Here is a 19,201-nt window from a genome sequence, read left to right on the forward strand (position 1 = left end):
GTGCCTCTTAGTCTTCTGGGTGAGGACCCAGCAGGTGCCAGGTGGGCACTGCTCCACCCGGCCCACCTTGGCGCCCGGCTCAGTACCTTGCCAGGTCCCTCAGAGCACATTTCCCATTCCCAGGGTGCTCGTGCGTAACGTGGATTTCACTGGAGGGTTCACGGAAGAGCAGGAGAGGAAGGTTCCGTTGCACCCCATGGAAGAAAACCAATGACACGGTCCTTTAAACTGGTGCTTTTTCCCTGAATATCGATTGCCTCCTCCCCACACCAAGGCTCCCTCCTCACCCTCTGTAATACATCACTCTGCCTTTATTAACCGGAACGTTCATCCTCTGTGTGTGCTTCTCCAGTATCCATCTTCACACTCGTCTTCCTTCTCAAGGAGACTGGGTGTTAGGCAGAGTTCTTCAGAGAAACAGAACTCATGGGATGCATTTAGGTATAGATACAGATACAGAGATCTATTGTAAGGAATTAGTTCATGTGCTTATGGAGGCTGACAAGTCCCAAGATCTGCAGTTGGGCAAACTGGAGACCCAGGAGAGCTGGTGGCATAGTTCCAAAGGCCTAAGGACCAGGAGAGCTGATGGAGTAAGTTCTAGTCCAAAAGCCTCCAAGCTCAAGACACAGGAAGAGCCGATGTTTCAGCTTGAGTCTGAAGGCTGAAAAAAAAACCTGACGTCCCAGCTGGAAGGCAGTCACGCTAAAGAAGCTCCCTCTTGCTGGGGGCGGTCAGCCTTTTATTCTATGTAGGCCTTCAGCTGAGAGAGGGCATGAGAGAGGGCAATCTGCTCTACTCAGTCTATCAGGTTAAATGTTAAACTCACCCCAAAGCATCCTCACAGAAACACCCAGGATAATGTTTGGCCAAATACCTGCACAGTCCACGGCCCAGTCTAGTTGACACACAAAATTAACAATTGCACCAGCCTTCTAGTCTTGACTCTGCCAGCTGACCAGCTATGCGACCTTGAATGGTTTCCTCTTTGCTTCCATTTCTCTTTCTATAAAATGGGTGGTGCTTTCAGGATCCACTGCAGCTTTCACGCCAAGGCCAGGATCAACGCAGCAGCCCCCCAGTCAATGAGCCGTTTCTGCCGTACGCTTGGAGTCCCATCAATGGGTCAGCTTCGCTCAGGAGCTCCCTGTTGCATTGGCCGAGACTTCATGAGCTGCCTATTGTGGCCTGAGGCTCTCTCTGCCCAATCTTCCTCTCTCCTTCTTTTCTCTTTCTCACCCTCAGTAAGCCTCTTGTACTCCTGTCTCAGTGCTTGCTTCCCAGAGGCCCCAGATGATGCGTATGTTGACATTTTTTAAGAGTTCAGGTCATTTATTTTGCAGAATGACTATACAGCATGGTGACTGTTCATAGTACTGTATTACATATTTGAAAGTTATGACGAGAGTCCATCTTAAAAGTTCTTATCCAAGAAAAATTTCCTGTAACTATGTAAGGTGATGGTGTCAACTAGATTTATTGTGGTGAACATTTTCCAGCGTACTCTACAAATATCAAATCATTATGTTGTACATCTGAAACTTAGTATGTCAGTTATATCTCAAAAATAATAAATACTCCCTAAAGGATGCACCTTGCGTTTATTGAAGAGAGTCTTTAAAGAATTCAATAGCTCACTTCATATTTTAATTGGAAGGTCTGCGTGTGGATGAGGTCACTAGTTCAGGGTTATCCCTACATAGGTAGGTACCTGCCTTATACCCTTACGACAAAAACGTTCACTCTCCCCAAAGGAAAGTGTCTATCACCATCATCAAACCACCAAAGCTTAAATATCAGTACGCAAGCTAAGGTCTCTGGACTCATGTGTACGTCTTCCCGTGGACCCTACCCACTCTCTGCCTCTCCGTTCTTTACAGCTTGTCCATAATGAGTCTAAAATTTGCGACTCGTCTTGCCTGTTCCTCAGTGTTCTCCTCTCCAATGGCCTCCCTTCCCCCGCCTCACCGCTTGACAGAGCATGGCCAGCTGACATCTGTATCAGCCCCAGTACGTTTAGCAGGAATTCATTTCCATCTTAATCTGATTTGAGGAAGTAGATCACATTTTAAGAAGTAACAAAGATGGATTTGGAACATTCTTTCATAAAAGACAAGAGAACAGCAGACATTTCAAAGATTGCCTCTCTGGTCTTGACCTTCAACAAAATCATTCTGATTTTCTGCCATATAAAATTTTTTATGACAAAATCTAACAACACTCAGTGGGCAAGCTTTGGAGGTACTATCTGTAAATTAATAGCTAGCAACTGCTATCCCTTGTTTAGCCCCCGCTAGTCAAAACGGGGGGCAAAATGCAGTAGTGGTTGAGAACACATGCTTTTCAACAACAGCAGCAGCAGCGAAACCTGATTAAAAACCGGGCAGAGGATCTGAATAGACATTTTTCTAAAGAAGACATACCCTGATGGCCAACAGGTACCTGAAAAGATGCTCAGCATCTCTAAGCATCAGCGAAATGCAAATCAAAGCCACAATGAGATATCACCTCACACCTGTTAGAATGGTTATGCTCAAAAAGACAAGAATCGGAGAATGTGGAGAAAAGGGAAACCTGTGCACTGTTGATGGGACTGTAAATTGGTGCAGGCACTCTGGAAAGCAGTATGGAGGTTCCTCAAAAAGTTAAGAGTATGAGACCCCAATATTCCACTTCAATAGCCAAGATATGGGAACAATCTAAGTGGCCGTTGATGGATGCATGAATGAAGATGTGGTGTATATGTATAATGGGATACTACTCAGCCATAAAAAGGATGAAATCCAGCCATTTGCCACAAGGTGGATGGGCCTTAAAGGTACTGTGCTAAGTGAAGTAAGTCAGAGAAAGACAAATACCGTATGATTTCACTCAAATGTGGAATCCAAAAAAACAAAGCAAACAAAAACAAACACATAAAGAGAACAGATTAGTGGTTACCAGAGGGGAAGGTGCTTGGGGAGGTGGGTAACACAGGTGAAGGGGGTCAACTGTATGGTGATGGATGGCAGTTAGACTTGCAGTGGTGATCACTTTGTAGGGTACACAGATGTTGAATTATAATGCTCCTGTACACCTGAAACTTATAAAAGAGAGAGAGACAAAAAAAAACCCCTAAAACAAGACATATGTTTTGATGTTACTTGAGTTGATTTCAATTCCAGACTTTGCCACTTAATAGCATGTTGTTTTCTCCTTTCAAAGCCTCAGTTTGCTCCTCTATGGGAAGAATAACAGTGAGGCGAGGACTAAGTAGAATCACGTATTTCAAATGAGAACACACTTAGGATCGTGTACGGCACAAAGGTGAACGATAATGTGATCGTAGACGCCATTAGGTCCTCTTCACAGGCCCAAAGTTACCCAACACCGAAGTGACAGAATTAGGACTCCACCCTGGGCCTTTCAGACAACAAAACTCTTTACATTCGTTCCTGTCACCTCCCACTTCTCAGCTGTCAGGTTAAACCAAATCACTTCCAAATGCTACTATTTAAACACTCCCAGTACATGGATATTAAATGTGAGTGTACCTGCCCAAGAACCTTCCCCACCTAAGGCTCCACTGTGAGTCTCTGCTCTCACCTCCCCCTCCAACATTTGTCATCTTTTAACCTGACACATTACCGGATGTCGTGCGGCATTTCTCACAGTCCTGCTCTCAAAGACCCATTTACAGATGAGAGAAAGGACACGTGATGTATGTAGAAGGGACAGGGCAGAGAGTTGACCTGGTTTTCCAGGAAACAAAGAATGGAGGCATCACCCACACTCTGCAAAGCAATGGAAGAACCGAAGGCTCTTAAGACCAATGGCGCACCCAAGGAAGCAAAGACAGAATTAAAATCAAGCCTCCCAGGATTGCTTTTATGAAATCCGGCTGGGAGTAGTCACAGACAGTGAAACAAAGGACATCCAAAGAGATGGTGAGGGGATTATACTTGGCTTTTATTTTCTCCTAATTTTAAAATCTTTTCCTGATATCCATTAATTAGTTTCATAACCAGATGATAATCTTAAAAGTAGAGTTGTATTGCAAATGTGTTACTTGGGTACGGAGTCACCTTAATCAGTGTCAGTAGGGAGGAAAGATTTAGCATTAGTTTGTTTATCAACGATAAGGGTCTAAAAAGTGTGAGACTTAGAACACAGGAGTTTTGATGCAAGAGGAGGTGGTCTCTGAAGATCTGGAATATATAGTACTTCCTGGGGAAAGAAACTGGGAGAAGTAGGAGGGTTCTGCATTTCCTAGAAACATGGATTTTGATAATGATTTTGAGAGAGAGAGAGAATGATCCTAATTCTGGATATGCATCTAAGCCATGGAAATTCTGGGAGTGTCAGGTTTAGGATCAAAAGGTAAGGGATTACAAAGTTATCGTCTGCAAAGAGGTCCTTGATTAAAGGGAGAACCAGCTTTATGGTCTAAAAGTAGCTGGTCAGCACCTGGAGCCAAGGCATTTGCATAAGCTATAACATAACCGTTTGTTTTGGGCCCTCATTTCCATTTCCCGGTCCCCACAGGGAGCTGATCCTTGCAAACTACATTTCCCAGGCACCCTTGCCAGCTGGCTTCCCGGTAGGTTCGGCCAATAGGAGGTGGAGCAGGAAATCGGGGTGGGGGTGGGGAGAGGGAGGCGGGGAGAGAGAGAGAGATCAGCATATTTCTCCCCTTCTCTCAGTTTCTGGTGGCACCTCCAACTGAGACTACGTGTCTTCCGTGAGTCCGGCTTCTGCCAGGTGGCCGAATTCTAGGGCTTTTGAAGGCTTCCTCTTCCCTTTGTCCTTCCAGCCTTGGAGGGGGTACACACTTCCTCCTTTTGTTAAATCTCTAGCATGTCTTGCCCTCACTTACTTGGCTTTCAGCTCTTCTGACACCTTTGTAACTGCGCCCCTATTTCACAAGTCCCTCTCTTGAACTATCTTGCATGAGCTCTGACTTCCTGCCTGTACCCCGCCTGATAGAGTGTGTTAAAATATACTTTTTTTTTTGGCGGTACGCGGGCCTCTCACCGTTGTGGCCTCTACCGTTGCGGAGCACAGGCTCTGGACGCGCAGGCTCAGCGGCCATGGCTCACGGGTCCAGCCGCTCCGCGGCATGTGGGATCCTCCCGGACCGGGGCACGAACCTGTGTCCCCTGCATCGGCAGGCGGACTCTCAACCACTGCGCCACCAGGGAAGCCCAAAATATACATTTTTTAAAAAAATTTTTATTGGAGTATAGTTGATTTACAATGTTGTGTTAGTTTCAGGTGTATAGCAAAGTGAATCAGTTATACATATAAGTATATCCATTCTTTTTCAGATTCTTTTCTCACATAGGCCATTACAGAGTATTGAGTAGAGTTCCCTGTGCTGTACAGTAGGTCCTTATTATTTATCTATTTTATATATAGGCGTGTGTATATATCGGTCCCAATCTCCCAGTTTACCCTCCCCCTGCTTACCCCCGGTAACTGTAAGCTTGATTTCTATATCTGTAACTCTATTTCTGTTTTGTAGATAAGTTCCTTTGTGCCCAAAATATACTTTTAAATTACATCATTCAGACCAACACTAAAAACTTATATTTTGCTTATGTTGATAGAGTTAGTCAGAATTGCTTTACAAATATGAAAATCACTATTCTTATTATTAGACGGTATAAGTAAATTATTTTAAAATCAGAAAAAAAATAACCAAAATAAAAAATTATTATTTATCTACAATTCAAACCTGAGATAACAATTTGTTATATTTACTTCCAGCTTGTTATATTATTACATATATACCTTGCCATATGTCAATATTTTAAAACATAATTTATATCAGTTTATATACATTTTTTAGGAATGTCTATAAATTTTTATGAATATATATCTTAAAATTTTCTATGATCTAAGTTCTTTATATTTGTGACATGCATTTTCCCTTGAAATTATACTCCTTTCCAAATCAGTGAGTGTACATCTACAGCGACATTAAATAGTAGCACCAAATTCAAATCATCATATACCATTGTCTGGATAGACCACAATTTATTGCCCCAATGCCTGTTGCTGGACATTTAGATGTTTTTCACTGTTACTCACACTGCTGTGGTAGATATCCTCGTGGATAAATCTTTTCATCCTTGCTGCATAATTTCCTTGGATAGAAGCAGATTTGCTAGAGGAAAAGAATATGTATTTTTAAGCCTTGTCATACATAGGGTGAAACTTTCCTTCAGAAGGGTTGTAGAGATAGTGATTCTTGGATGCTTTGTAAACTTTTCATTGTGCTCAGATCAAAGTGTGTTCGTAAATATCCTGACAACCGGCGCTCCCTCATTCAATGCCAGTTATTACCAGTGGCTTATTTCAATTGTCATTAAACAATGGTCACAATGAAAATGGTTTCCTGAGAATTCATTGAAATGCTGCCATAATTTCAGCACTTGTGGAGTGGATCTTCTCCTGCTAAAGTCTTATGTCAAGTTGAGGACACGATTTGGCTTTGCTGCTATAAGTTGTTCAGCACCAATCCCAGTCTATACAAACTCACTCTTTTACAATAGTGTGAATCCCTGGTGCACGGGCAACTATCATTAGGTGAGATTTCAGGGGAAATGCTTGAAATTTAGACAGTATCATAGTTGCTTCATGAAGGGGGTGAAACCTGAGACATTTGGGAGAGTGATGGGTACACAACTGACATCAAGCAGCATTTCAGTCATGGCTTTTCAAATTATAGCAAGGAAATTTGAGTGTGTTTATTTTGTCTTTGTTCGTAAGTGTTTTCATCACAACATCTCTGAAGAAAGTTGCTTTGGTTCTGAAAGAAGAAATTAATTGGCTGCTCAAAAAATAAAAAAGAGGCATTAAAAAGAGACAACCTTGATTTCAAATGTTTAATCTCAACATGGCCAATCTCATCGCTTTCACTGCAAAATGCACCAGCATAGGGGTCATCTGATCTTAATCCCCAAGAGGGGGAAGAGAACTAGTTGCAATAATTCTTGATCTGTTGCTGCCTTGACACACTCAAGGGAGGAAGCTGTTTCAGAGAGAAATCTTGTGGTTGTAAGGAAAAGGAAAGCCAATTCAAACTGATTGAAATAATAAAGGAAATGTTCATGAAAAGTCCAGGTTCTACTGAAACTTGTTCAGTTCAACAAGGTACCACGGGACGAGTTTTTCTCTGACTGTCCTCTCCGCCTTCCCCCTTATCTTCTTCAGCTGGAGGGTGGCTCCCTCTTAGGCACAAAATGGCTGCCAGCAACCCTCACAGGTGTCTGCTTCTCTGTTCATAGTCTATGAGGGAAGAGGACTTCTTTGCCTATGGTTCCTTAGATCTAGGAATCGTGCTTTTTAGAAGCCCCTGGCAAAAGTCTGCTTGTATCTCATTAGCCCAAATTGTGTCACATGACCATCCCTCAGCCAGTCACTGTGATGAGAGGTGGGCTCTGCTGTTTGGCTTCAGCCACTTAGGACCACCCTGTTGCTGATACCATAAGTATTTTCTGAGGGGCAGGAAATCTAACCAGGGAACCAACCAGTATCAAGAGGGAGGGAGAAGGGATACTGGGAGCGTGAGAAAAGCCAGTGTCAATTATGCAGAAGTTTTAAAAAGTACTCCCAGAGATCCTTATATGCCTCCTTGGAGGACTGTCTCTCCACCCACTTCACCATCCCTCAGGATGAAAACTGATAGATTTGCCATCAATTTTCAGCCAGGGGGTTGAAACACCCTGGTGTATTGGGATAAGCTTGATAATATTACCTACAAGTCATTCCTAGTGATAGCTAAAGAGATAAAGTTTATAAATGATTTTATTGTTTCATGTCTAGCTGAGCTTATTCAAGGCTATCCCAGGTGCTTTTCTGGTATTCCGTATGCTTTATTTAGTGAACAAGACGGGATACTCTGGGGTCTTGCCGTAGATTCTCCACCTCTAACCCGAGCTGCTTGGTACAGGATACGTACTGGGTGACCCAGGAGAAAAGTGGCTGAGAATCAGGCAGGCTAGTAACAGTCCCTTCCCTGCACCCCAGACCCCACTCTCTATCCTCACCACCCCACTACAGACATCATTCAATTTTTTAAAAAAATTTTATGGGAGTAGAGTTGATTTACCATGTTGTGTTAGCTTCTGCCTTATAGCAAAGTGAATCAGTTTTGCATACACGTATATCCACTCTTTTTTAGATTTTCTTCCAATACAAGCCATTACAGAGTACTGAGTAGAGTTCCCTGTGCTACACAGTAGGCTCTTATTGTTTATCTATTTTATATATAGTAGTGTGTATATGTCAGTCCCAGACTCCCAGTTTATCCCTTCTCCCACCCCCACCTTCCCCCCTGGTAACCATAAGTTTGTGTTCTACATCTGTGGCTCTATTTCTGTTTTGTAAATAAGTTCATTCGTACCATTTTTCTTAGATTCCACATGTAAGCGATAGCTATGATAATTGTCTTTCTCTGTCTGACTTACCACACTCAGCATGACAATCTCCAGATCCATCCAGACATCACTCAGCTTTGATCCAGCTACATCCCCTGCCTTCCACAGTCCACTCAAAAGGCACCACAGCCCCATTTCATTTTCAGAGAAAGTGGGTGATGATGGCTGCTGAGAAAACAGCACACCTCCTCCCACACGTGCGTATTACTATGATTTCTGTTAGTGAGTAGCTGAACTGTCTTCACTGTGCCGTGAGAACACACTCTCAGTACAGTGCCACCGATCGGCCATGGTCAAATTTCACTTGCCACTTATTTTTTAAAAATCTTTTCTTTTTGTTTATTACATAACTGATTCATATTTACTGCAGAGCAATGGGAAAGTCACGTAAGCTAAGAAAAAGTAATAAAATCTGCTATAATCCCACCCCCGTAGAGAATCACTGCATGGTGGGGGGGGGAGCTTATCATATCTTTTGATATGTATATAGTCAAACAGATCATTTTTCAAAACCAAAGAATCATGCAATACCTATTACTTTGTAACATGTCTTCTCCCTCAGAGAACTCCTCCAGCACCTCTAGGCTTAGATCATTATATTGTCGTTGCATTTAATTGCTGCATAGTATTCTGTCGTTTAGAGGCACCCTGATTATTGAACCTGTCTTCTCTTGTGAAGTTGTGATTTCCAAGAGTTTGCTCTCACAAGCAGCATCTTAGCAGTTTTGTTGATATGAACCTCTGTGCCCGTGCGGCGACGTTCCCATAGGATGCTTGACAGAAGAAGCATCATTAGACCAAGGGCAAGCCTGCTTTTGCAACAGTTAGTATGCATTGAGGAAGTGCCCTTCAGAAAAGTCATTACAATGTGTTCTCCCACAGTTTCATTTGAGAGCATCCATTTTCCCATAATTTCTTGTCATTTCCTTTCATTTAAAAAAAAACAATATTGCAGGAATTAATTTCACGACACGATAATCCAGATAATAGTCTTGCTATTGTTCACCAAATTGGTAGCTGAGAAAAGTGACTTTTATATTCCAGTATAGTTAATTTAACTCTCTTCTTTATATTGGCCTGATAGCCACCTCTGAGTAATAAATTTAAGTCTTGTGAGGTTTCCCTGATGGCTAAGGAAAGGCAAATGAATAGAGAAGAGGGAAAGAAGAACCCATGAACAATTACCTGGATAATTCACTCCTAAAATCCTGCTAGGGGAGCAGTGAGGGCGGGGGAAAAGTACATTTGCATCTTTATATTGACGGAATTCAAGCTCTCTAAATCAGCTACCTGTGCCACTTTACAACAATGATTATCAACATTTAATTTTTTGCTTTACTTTGAGTCTAATGCTCATGATAGAAGCTTCCATTTTTCAGATGCTTGCCATGAGTCAGGAATTTAGCGATTAATTTAATCATCACAACAAAGTAGGAATTATTCCCCTGTTCTTCTGCTGAAGAAATTAGGGCCCAGAGATGTTGAGTAATTTGTCCAAGGTCACGCAGGCGGTCACCAGACAGAATGAGGATCAGAGTTCAGGTTCGTCCGTCTCCAAAGCCCTTGCTGTCGCCAGTGTGCCACAAGGCCTCTCTTTTGGTGGAAAAAAGGACGCTGTGCTGCCTAAGGACCCCTCCAAGCTGATCAGACATCTCACGTGAATGCATGAGCCCCCTGCGGCCTGGCTCCGCTTGGAACAGTTGTATTAACACTTCTTTCACTTCTTGACTTCCCTCAGGTCCCAGACAAACCAATGAGGAGCATCAAGTATATGCAGAAGGATGTAATAAACCTCAAGAAAGACCTTACACGAAGCCGGTGAGTGAGCCCTGCACCGAATGACCCACAGACAGCCCGATAGGGACAAGCAGGCTATGGGGTGACGCCTGTGAGTGTCTGCCGAGTCTAAGTGCCCCTCAACGCTGAACATTAAGCAGGAGATTTGCAGGAGGGTAGCCCTGTAAGGGCTGGGGATGGGACCCATTTCGTGGTTGGACCCTTCAGGGAGTACCTGCTCCAGACCGACCTACCCATTCTTGCTCAGGGCAGTCCCATGCCTAGAATTCCCTCTGCTTTCCTTTCTTGGACTGAATCCAGCTCAAGAGAGTTCCCTTATGCTCCAGAAGACTCTTCTCTTTTTACTGCACGTCCACAGTGTGGTAGCCGAGAGTCAGATCGACTTGGTCGCAAATACTGGTCCTGCGACCTGCCAGCTGGCGACACTGGAAGAGTTACATAACCTCCCTGAGTCTCTGTTTCCTTAACTGTAAAGTGAATATAGTATGAGGTTGTTAGAAGGACTGGGTGAAATAATGCACAGAAGTGCCATAGCCTTGAAGACAATGCCATTCATATCTTTTTCCACCCCATCAATTCCTTCCTCCATAGCGTGATAGCGTGAGCAAACTGAGGTCTAGGACCATATTTTTTCATCTCTTGGCGTGAGGTGGGATTTCTTTCTCCTCAAGGTGGGGTTATAAATGGGGCTTTTGGCCGAGCAACTGAAGGCGGAGTAAGAGATGGAGATTCTTTTAACACAGAACACGTAAGAGACACGCTAAGCAGGGGTGATACAGGCAGCGCGGAGGGTCTGCTTATCTCACGAGCCACACCCTGGTAAGAATCACAGCAAGATGCTTCCTTCCTCACCTCCATGGTCTGGAAGCTCTTCCTTCACTGCGCACCTGCATCTCCTCCCCACACAGCTTTGACGGAACGGATGACAGCCCAAGAAGAGGCAGGAAGGTGTGGGCTTTTGAAACGGGGGAGAAGGAAAGGGATGAAGGAGGCTAAGGGGGGCATCAGGATAGGACCCCAGAGAAGAATATTTCCCCACCGACCACAGGAAGGGTGGCTGCACCGGCTCTGAGAGGGGCTCTGGACACCTAGTGTCCAGCAGAAACATAATGTGAGCTGTTCATGTAATTTAAATTTTTTCAGTAGCCACACTAAAAAAAAAAAGTGGGAAAAAACAAACAAGTGAAAGTAATTCTAATTATTTTATTTAGCCAAATAGATCTGAAGTATTGTCATTTGACATGGAATCAATATAAAAAGGTATTGAGATACTTTATAGTCTGTTTTGAACATGTGATGAAAAATGATGAATGGTGAAAATCCACAGTGTATGTTGCACTTGCAACATATATCAGTTTAGACCAACCACATTTCAAGTGCTCAGTAGTTGTTACAGTTTAGACCAACCACATTTCAAGTGCTCAGTAGTTGTTACAGATTGAATTGTGTCCCCCCCAAATCCGTATGTCAAAGCCCCAACCCTCAACGTGATTGTATTTGCAGAGAGGGCCACTGAAGAGGTAATTAAGGTTAAGTGAGGTCCGAAAGGTGGGACCTAATCCAATAGGATTGGTGTTCTCATAAGAAGAGGAAAGGATGCCAGGAATGTGCACACACAGAGAAAGGGCCAGGTAAGGACACAGCTAGAAGATGCCATCTGCAAGCCAAGGAGAGATACCTTCATCTTGGGCTTCTTGCCTCCAGAACTAGGAGAAAGTAAATGTCTGTTGTTTAGACCACCCATTCTGTCATGACAGCCGCATCAGACTAACATAATAGTCAACATTGGAATAATCCTGCAGAAACTGTCCCCAGCCCAAGGGGGGATGATGGGGCTCAGAGCAGAGCTCAGAGATGGCATGTGAACTTGTCCCTGAAAATCAACAGATGATCCCCACAGGGACCCCTCTGTTAGTTGTGGACACATTGGCCTCTACAGTGTTTGAACCCAGGTTAGAGGGCTTTTGAGGCTGATGCCTTGGGAACTTGGGGGCCCCAGGGACTGGTGAGAGGTAGTGTCAGGAGGCCAGAGTTACCTGAGTGGGGCAACATCTGGGCAGGCAGCAAAGAAAGAGGGTTGCACAGCTGAGGGTGCACCTCCCAGCGGGGATTTGTACTCTGCTGCGCAGTCATGCCTGAAGGACATTCCAGGTTTCAGAGGGAATGTTCCAGGCTTCAGAAGAAATGGTACAGCAGGGATGTTGCATCAGAGGTGAGGTTCCATCTGTATGTCATGGGCACCAATCAGAACACACACTGGCCGTACACAGCCATTATGACCATGTCAGTTCTTACCAGCTGAGTGTTGCCAGCCTGGAGGTCGATGATTCTAATCAGGCTTCAATACATAGCAGAATCTCTAGAGCCTAGGAAATGAGCGTTTCCATGATAATTTATACTGTAGACTGAGAGCTGATAACTGCAAGTACCAACACATGCCTTGATCTATGTAGGTTCCAGATACCAAGACTCAACCCAGTCCAGGGAGGGCAACAAGCAGTGGTGAGCCAGCTTGTAACCAGAACTGATTCGCTAAATTTCCAGAAATTTGACAGCCAATTATTAAACGCAGCTATTGTTAAAAATTAACTTATATAAACTTACAGTTAAATACATTATATTAAAACAAAGGTGATAAATACTCGCAACTCACCATTTCTTTTTTTTTTTCTTCTTCTTACAAGGAGAGCAATATTCGCCCTTTTCCTCCTTGCATGGACCTTGTAAGGACCCAGTAAGATGGATAAAAGTACTCTGGGAAACATTAACAAATTCAGGGTATTACTTAAATACTTCTCACTTTCCCCTTGAGTCTTACTTTGCCACAGTTTAAGCCTTCTTTGTTCCTATAGCACTGGCTTTGGCATTTCATGGCATTTCTGTCAGGAGGCTCACAGCCCTCCAGCCACCCTCCTGCTCCTGCCGCTAGCTCGCAGCTCTGTTCAATCTGCAGCACTGATTGTTAGGTCTGAATAGATTCCCTGGTCCCTGGTTAGTCTCTTCCTTTACTTCCTTAGTAACCTGCTACATCCCTATAGACATGTGGTTCTCAATTGCGGGTGATTCTCTTCCCTTCCCCCCTTCCCATGAGGAGACATTTGGCAATGTCTGGAGTCATTTTTGGTTATCATTATTGGTGGGATGGTTAGGGATGCTGGTCACCAATTCCAGTTTCTCCCACATCAGTCTATTCTCTGACACCAGCTGAGTGTCCTATCATTCAACTCAATTCTGATGCTGTCTACCCCAGAGGTGGTATCAGATTCCAAAGGTTAAGGGCACAGTCCCACAAGACTCCCCTCCACTTCAGATGACAATTTCAGGCCTAGGTTGTTACTCATGCTTCTGACCCACTGGCTATAAATCAGAGGTTCCCACAACCCCTTCTGTGGGTTTAATTTGCTAGAGTGGCTCACAGAACTCAGGAAACCTGTATAATCACTAGATTACCAGTTTATTACAAAGGATATTGAAGGATATGAATCAACAGTCAGATGAAGAGATATGTAGGGTGAGGTCCCGGACAAAGGAGCTTCTGTTCTCATGGAGTTTAGGGCCTGGCAAGGTGGTGGGTGGAAGTGTTTGGGTTCCCCAACACTCTCTAGCTTCTAATGAAAATATCAGTTGCATAAAGGGAGTTCCAAGTGTCTTCTTACTTTATTCCTTCTTCAGCCCTCCACCTGTATTCTCCTCTCCCCATGAAAATCATGAAGATGTTTATATACTTAACAGATGTTTAAGATTTGAGCTGAAAAATCCAAATTGATGGTGGACTCATCAGCAAAGAGAAACTGGGATTCATTCTCCAGTAAGTTCTGGATTGGCAGTGGACAGACATGGGTTCTGGTCCAGGCTTTGCCTCTAAATAGCTGGGTTCCTTTCGACAAGTCTTAGAATTGTAGAGCCTTTGTGTTGGAATGGAATTAGGGGTCATTTAGTCCAACCTTCTTCTTTTTTTTTTTTTTTACATCTTTATTGGAGTATAATTGCTTTACAATGGTGTGTTAGTTTCTGCTTCATAACAAAGTGAATCAGTTATACATATACATATGTTCCCATATCTCTTCCCTCTTGCGTCTCCCTCCCTCCCACCCTCCCTATCCCATCCCTCTAGGTGGTCACAAAGCACCGAGCTGATCTCCCTGTGCTATGCGGCTGCTTCCCACTAGCTATCTACCTTACGTTTGGTAGTGTATATATGTCCATGCCACTCTCTCACTTTGTCACAGCTTACCCTTCCCCCTCCCCATATCCTCAAGTCCGTTCTCCAGTAGGTCTGTGTCTTTATTCCCGTCTTACCCCTAGGTTCTTCATGACATTTTTTTTCCTTAAATTCCATATATATGTGTTAGCATACGGTATTTGTCTTTCTCTTTCTGACTTACTTCACTCTGTATGACAGACTCTAGGTCTATCCAGCTCATTACAAATAGCTCAATTTCGTTTCTTTTTATGGCTGAGTAATATTCCACTGTATATATGTGCCACATCTTATTTATCCATTCATCTGATGATGGACACTTAGGTTGTTTCCATCTCCGGGCTATTGTAAATAGAGCTGCAATGAACATTTTGGTATATGACTGTTTTTGAATTATGGTTTTCTCAGGATATATGCCCAGTAGTGGGATTGCTGGGTCATATGGTAGTTCTATTTGTAGTTTTTTAAGGAAACTCCATACTGTTCTCCATAGTGGCTGTACCAAATCACATTCCCACCAGCAGTGCAGGAGTGTTCCCTTTTCTCCACACCCTCTCCAGCATTTATTGTTTGTAGATTTTTTGATGATGGCCATTCTGACTGGTGTGAGTTGATATCTCATTGTAGTTTTGATTTGCATTTCTCTAATGATTAGTGATGTTGGCAACTCATCATTTCTTAATGATTTCATACATTTTACTGCTAGCTATGCAGTTGAGGTTATTTCTGGTTATAGTATCTGTGTGGTGGAAATACTGTATGAGGGGGGCTACTGCAAATCTCCTTCCAGCTCCACATTCACTGACATCATATTGGTAGGTCAAAATCAGCTACAGTGGGAATACTTAGGTGCAGAAATCAGCAAAAGGTACAAATCAGGGCTTACTTGTCCCTCCAGAGAGGTGGTTGTTAAACATTCACCAGCACTCTGGGGACATGCCCCAAAATGACCAAGGTAGAAATTTCCACTAATCTAGAGGGGTTCAGTAGAGGGGTGATGAAAAGGTGATAAAGACAGTGGCTTTTCTGCCATCCTCGAGTTGGCAAGCTGAGTCTATCCTTTGTGCCAGACACATTTACTATGGCTAGAGTTTAACATCCTCATCAGACAGGCTCGGCTTGTCCAAGTGCTGGACGTGAAGGACAACGTGGAAAGGGCCAGACAGAAAAGCCACAGGAAAGAAAGCAAGAAACGACAGTGAAACTTTCTATTTGGCTACACTCCTGGATCCCACTGACATTTAAGGAACCAGAGATTCCCCTTCAGAAGGAACACCTGTTTTCCAGGGGAAATCACCCCTCCAAGAGATGCACACCCCTTGGCTCCATCACCCAGTATTAAATGAGGTGAATTGTTAACGAAGAAGATATTGTCTTTTCCACTTACTGTTTTTAAAATCTGCTTTACCTCCTGTTGGAATCTAGCCCAAAACACCAAAAGGAGGTGTTAGAATGAGCCAAACACCTTGACTATCTCCTAGATTTTTATTTAATACTTCAGCCCCCTTATAATTCAATTGTACCATCCCTGGTTTCATGGCCAATTTAACATGATGCTAAAAAGAATAAAAATCATGGGCTTCCCTGGTGGTGCAGTGGTTGAGAGTCCACCTGCCGATACAGGGGACACGGGTTCGTGCCCCGGTCTGGGAGGATCCCACATGCCGCGGAGCGGCTGGGCCCGTGAGCCATGGCTGCTGAGCCTGTGCTCTGCAACGGGAGAGGCCGCAACAGTGAGAGGCCCGCGTACCGCAAAAAAAAAAAAAAAAAAAATCTAACAGCTTTCCTCCTCGCCTCTTCTACCAGATGTTCGGTGGCACTAAGCAGCACACTGTGCACTCATTTCCCAAATTTCTCCGAGCAGAAGTTGACAACTGGGGCTTCTGTGTGTGCCCAGTTCTTGGTTGACTCTTGAAATCAATGACATGTTTTCCTCCAAAGCTGCCGGTACTTTTTATTGCACGTGGGTTTTTTTGTTTGTTTTTTGTTTTTTTAAGGAAAATAGATATCTCTGCGATGAAAACAACTGAAATGTTGAACCTGAAGCTATGATATACCTGTGGCAAAGTTTAGTTATGTACTGGCAACTGCAAATAAGCAGTGATAAATTAGCCCCCTCTCCCAGCAGATCCCAGCAGGGTACAGACTATGCACCTGTTTCCAAGATCTGAGACTTTGCTTTCCAGCTGCATTTGGTAGACTGCTGAAGCAGGGCAGTGAGAAATGACACAGGTGGAATTTTGGCAAAGGAAGAAGCTTTTTCTTTTGTATGAAGTTAGACACTTCTTCTTGGTCCCTCCTTAGTTTTTCTGCGCTCATTCACTTTCTTCAACAAATATTTATTGACTACCAGGAATCACCAGGTATACACCAGGCATCATTGTATATATTGGAGACACGGCAGTGCACGAAGTAGACAAAATTCCTGTCCTCAGTGAATAAGAGACAGTGATGTGCATTAAAATGGGGCAAAGACAAACAAGTTCGCAAGTAAGTAAACAGGATTGGGGCAGGGGACGTTGGCTATATCCTATGAAGAATATAAAGCAAGGCGATGTACAGGCATAGCTCGTTTTATTGCGCTTCACAGATACTGCGTCTTTTACAAATTGAAAGTGCGTGGCAAGTCTGTCGGCACCATTTTCCCAACAGCGTTTGCTCGCTTTGTGTCTCTGCGTCACATTTTGGTAATTCTTGCAATATTTCAGACTCCGCCCACCCCCGCTTTTTTTTTTTTTTTTTTTTTTTTTTTTTTTTTTTTGCGGTACAGGGGCCTCTCACCGTTGCGGCCCCTCCCACCGCGGAGCACAGGCTCTGGACGTGCAGGCTCAGCGGCCATGGCTCACGGGCCCAGCCGCTCCGTGGTATGTGGGATCTTCCTGGACCGGGGCACGAACCTGTGTACCCTGCATCGGCAGGCGGACTCTCAGCCACTGCGCCACCAGGGAAGCGCCCCATTTTTACTATATGTGGATGGTGATCTGTGATCAGTGATCTTTGATGTGACTCTTGCAAAAGATTAGGACTCACTGAAGGCTCAGAGGATGGTTAGCCTTCTTTAGCAGTAAAGTATTTTTTAATTAAGATATGTACATTGGGGCTTCCCTGGTGGCGCAGTGGTTGAGAGTCCGCCTGCCGATGCAGGGGACACGGGTTCGTGCCCCGGTCCGGGAAGATCCCACATGCCGCGAAGCGGCTGGGCCCGTGAGCCATGGCCGCTGAGCCTGCGCGTCCGGAGCCTGTGCTCCACAACGGGAGAGGCCACAACAGTGAGAGGCCCGGGTACCGCAAAAACAAAAACAAAAACAAAACAGCGTGGTCAGAGGGAGCGGTTTTGTAAAGGGGGGCCATGGGCGGACGCCTGAACAGTGATGCCTGAACAGAGTATTTCAGAGGACAACAGATGGACGAGTGCCAAAGCTGGGACAAACCAGAAACACTGGAGAAGCAGAAAGAAGGCCAGCATGGCTGGACCAGAGTAAGGGAGATGGGCACAGGCTGGAGCCCACAGGGCCTCAGGCCTCACAGGCCGTGGCGAAAAGTTTGGGTTTTAGTCTAAGTGCAATGAGAACCCGTTGGAGGGTTCTGAACAAGAGAAGGATATGATCTGATCTTTAAAAGAACATTCCATCGGCTACATAGGGACCAGTAGAAAGGCTGTGGTAAGAGATGTCGATGGCTTGGATCAGGCAAATAGCAGTGAATTGGAGAGAAGTGGGTGGATTCAGGATCTGTTTGGAGGCACAGGATGAGATCAGATGTGGGAGACAAGGGAGAAGGCGGGATCAACATGTTTTTACCTCTTCCGCCCTATTTCCTCACTGGGATGTAAGATGTCTCCTAACCTAGAAAATATCATGTCCACTGTCATGGTCCCCAAGTATTTAGTGATGGAATGAATTAATTCTGTTGTCCATCCCTGGAACTTAGAAGTTAAAAATTAAGGGGAAGCCCTGTACATTAACTTAGAGAAGGTGAGTGAGGGAGATGGCTTACATATAAATCTGTGGGATAGACCAGTTGATGAGATGGCTGGGCCGTTGCTGTCTCCACCAGGCTGGTCTCCCTCTTCCACTGCCTTCAAGCTGGAGTGTCTACTCTGCCTTATTGGGGAATGGCCTGTGGCTGGGAGAAGAAGGTGTTAATGTTGTCCTGCAACAGGGTCAGTCTGTCCTGGGAATCCCCAGGGTCTAGCTCAGTTCTTAGCATAGAGAAGCCACTCAATAAATATTTGCTAAAGTTTATATTTGCATCGTATCTTAAAAATCTTCCCTGAGACAGGCAGGAAAGTTCCTTTTGTTCCATTTCTCAGATGAGAAAACTGAGACTCAGCGAAGTTCAGAGATTTACTTGCAGTCATTGTATCAGTTAGCTATCACCACATAACAAGTCACCTCAAAAAGCCAGTGACTTAAAACAGTCACATATATTAGTGTTTATGAGTCTATAATTCAGTTGGGAAGTTCTCTGATCTCAGCTGGTCTCCCTTGAATGTCTGTCCTCAGCTGAGGTTTAGGGAGGTGACTTTGCTGATCTTGGCTGGGCTGTCTCCTATGGTTTAGAAGATAACCAGCCATACGGAGGTCTAGGATGGCCTTGGCCCTAACAACATGGTGTCTCATTCTCAAGCAGGTCAGTTAGGCCTGTTCTCACCATAGCAGGATTCTGAGAGAGAATGGGAGTGTGTGAAGCCTCTGAAGATTTATGCTAAGAACTGGCAAAACATCACTTCCACCGTATTCTTGTGACCACAGCAAGTCACACATCCAGCCCAGATTAC

The 19,201-nt window shown here is 44.2% G+C and overlaps 1 protein-coding gene across 18 annotated transcripts in view; it reads left to right on the forward strand.

The window, feature by feature from the left end:
* Nucleotides 1-19,201, forward strand: part of CCDC60 (coiled-coil domain containing 60) — a 275,404-nt gene that overhangs the window by 161,916 nt on the left and 94,287 nt on the right. For all 18 annotated transcript variants that reach the window (XR_007471770.1, XM_049698202.1, XM_049698206.1 and 15 more), the window contains one exon: nt 10,162-10,241. Coding sequence is in view for 17 of the 18 variants with exons in the window: in XM_049698202.1 (XP_049554159.1) it covers nt 10,162-10,241 (80 nt within the window). In the remaining variant the exon portion in view is untranslated. The remainder of the gene's footprint in view (nt 1-10,161; nt 10,242-19,201) is intronic.

This window comes from Orcinus orca, chromosome 15 (genome assembly GCF_937001465.1).
Source record: "Orcinus orca chromosome 15, mOrcOrc1.1, whole genome shotgun sequence".
NCBI lineage: Eukaryota > Metazoa > Chordata > Mammalia > Artiodactyla > Delphinidae > Orcinus > Orcinus orca.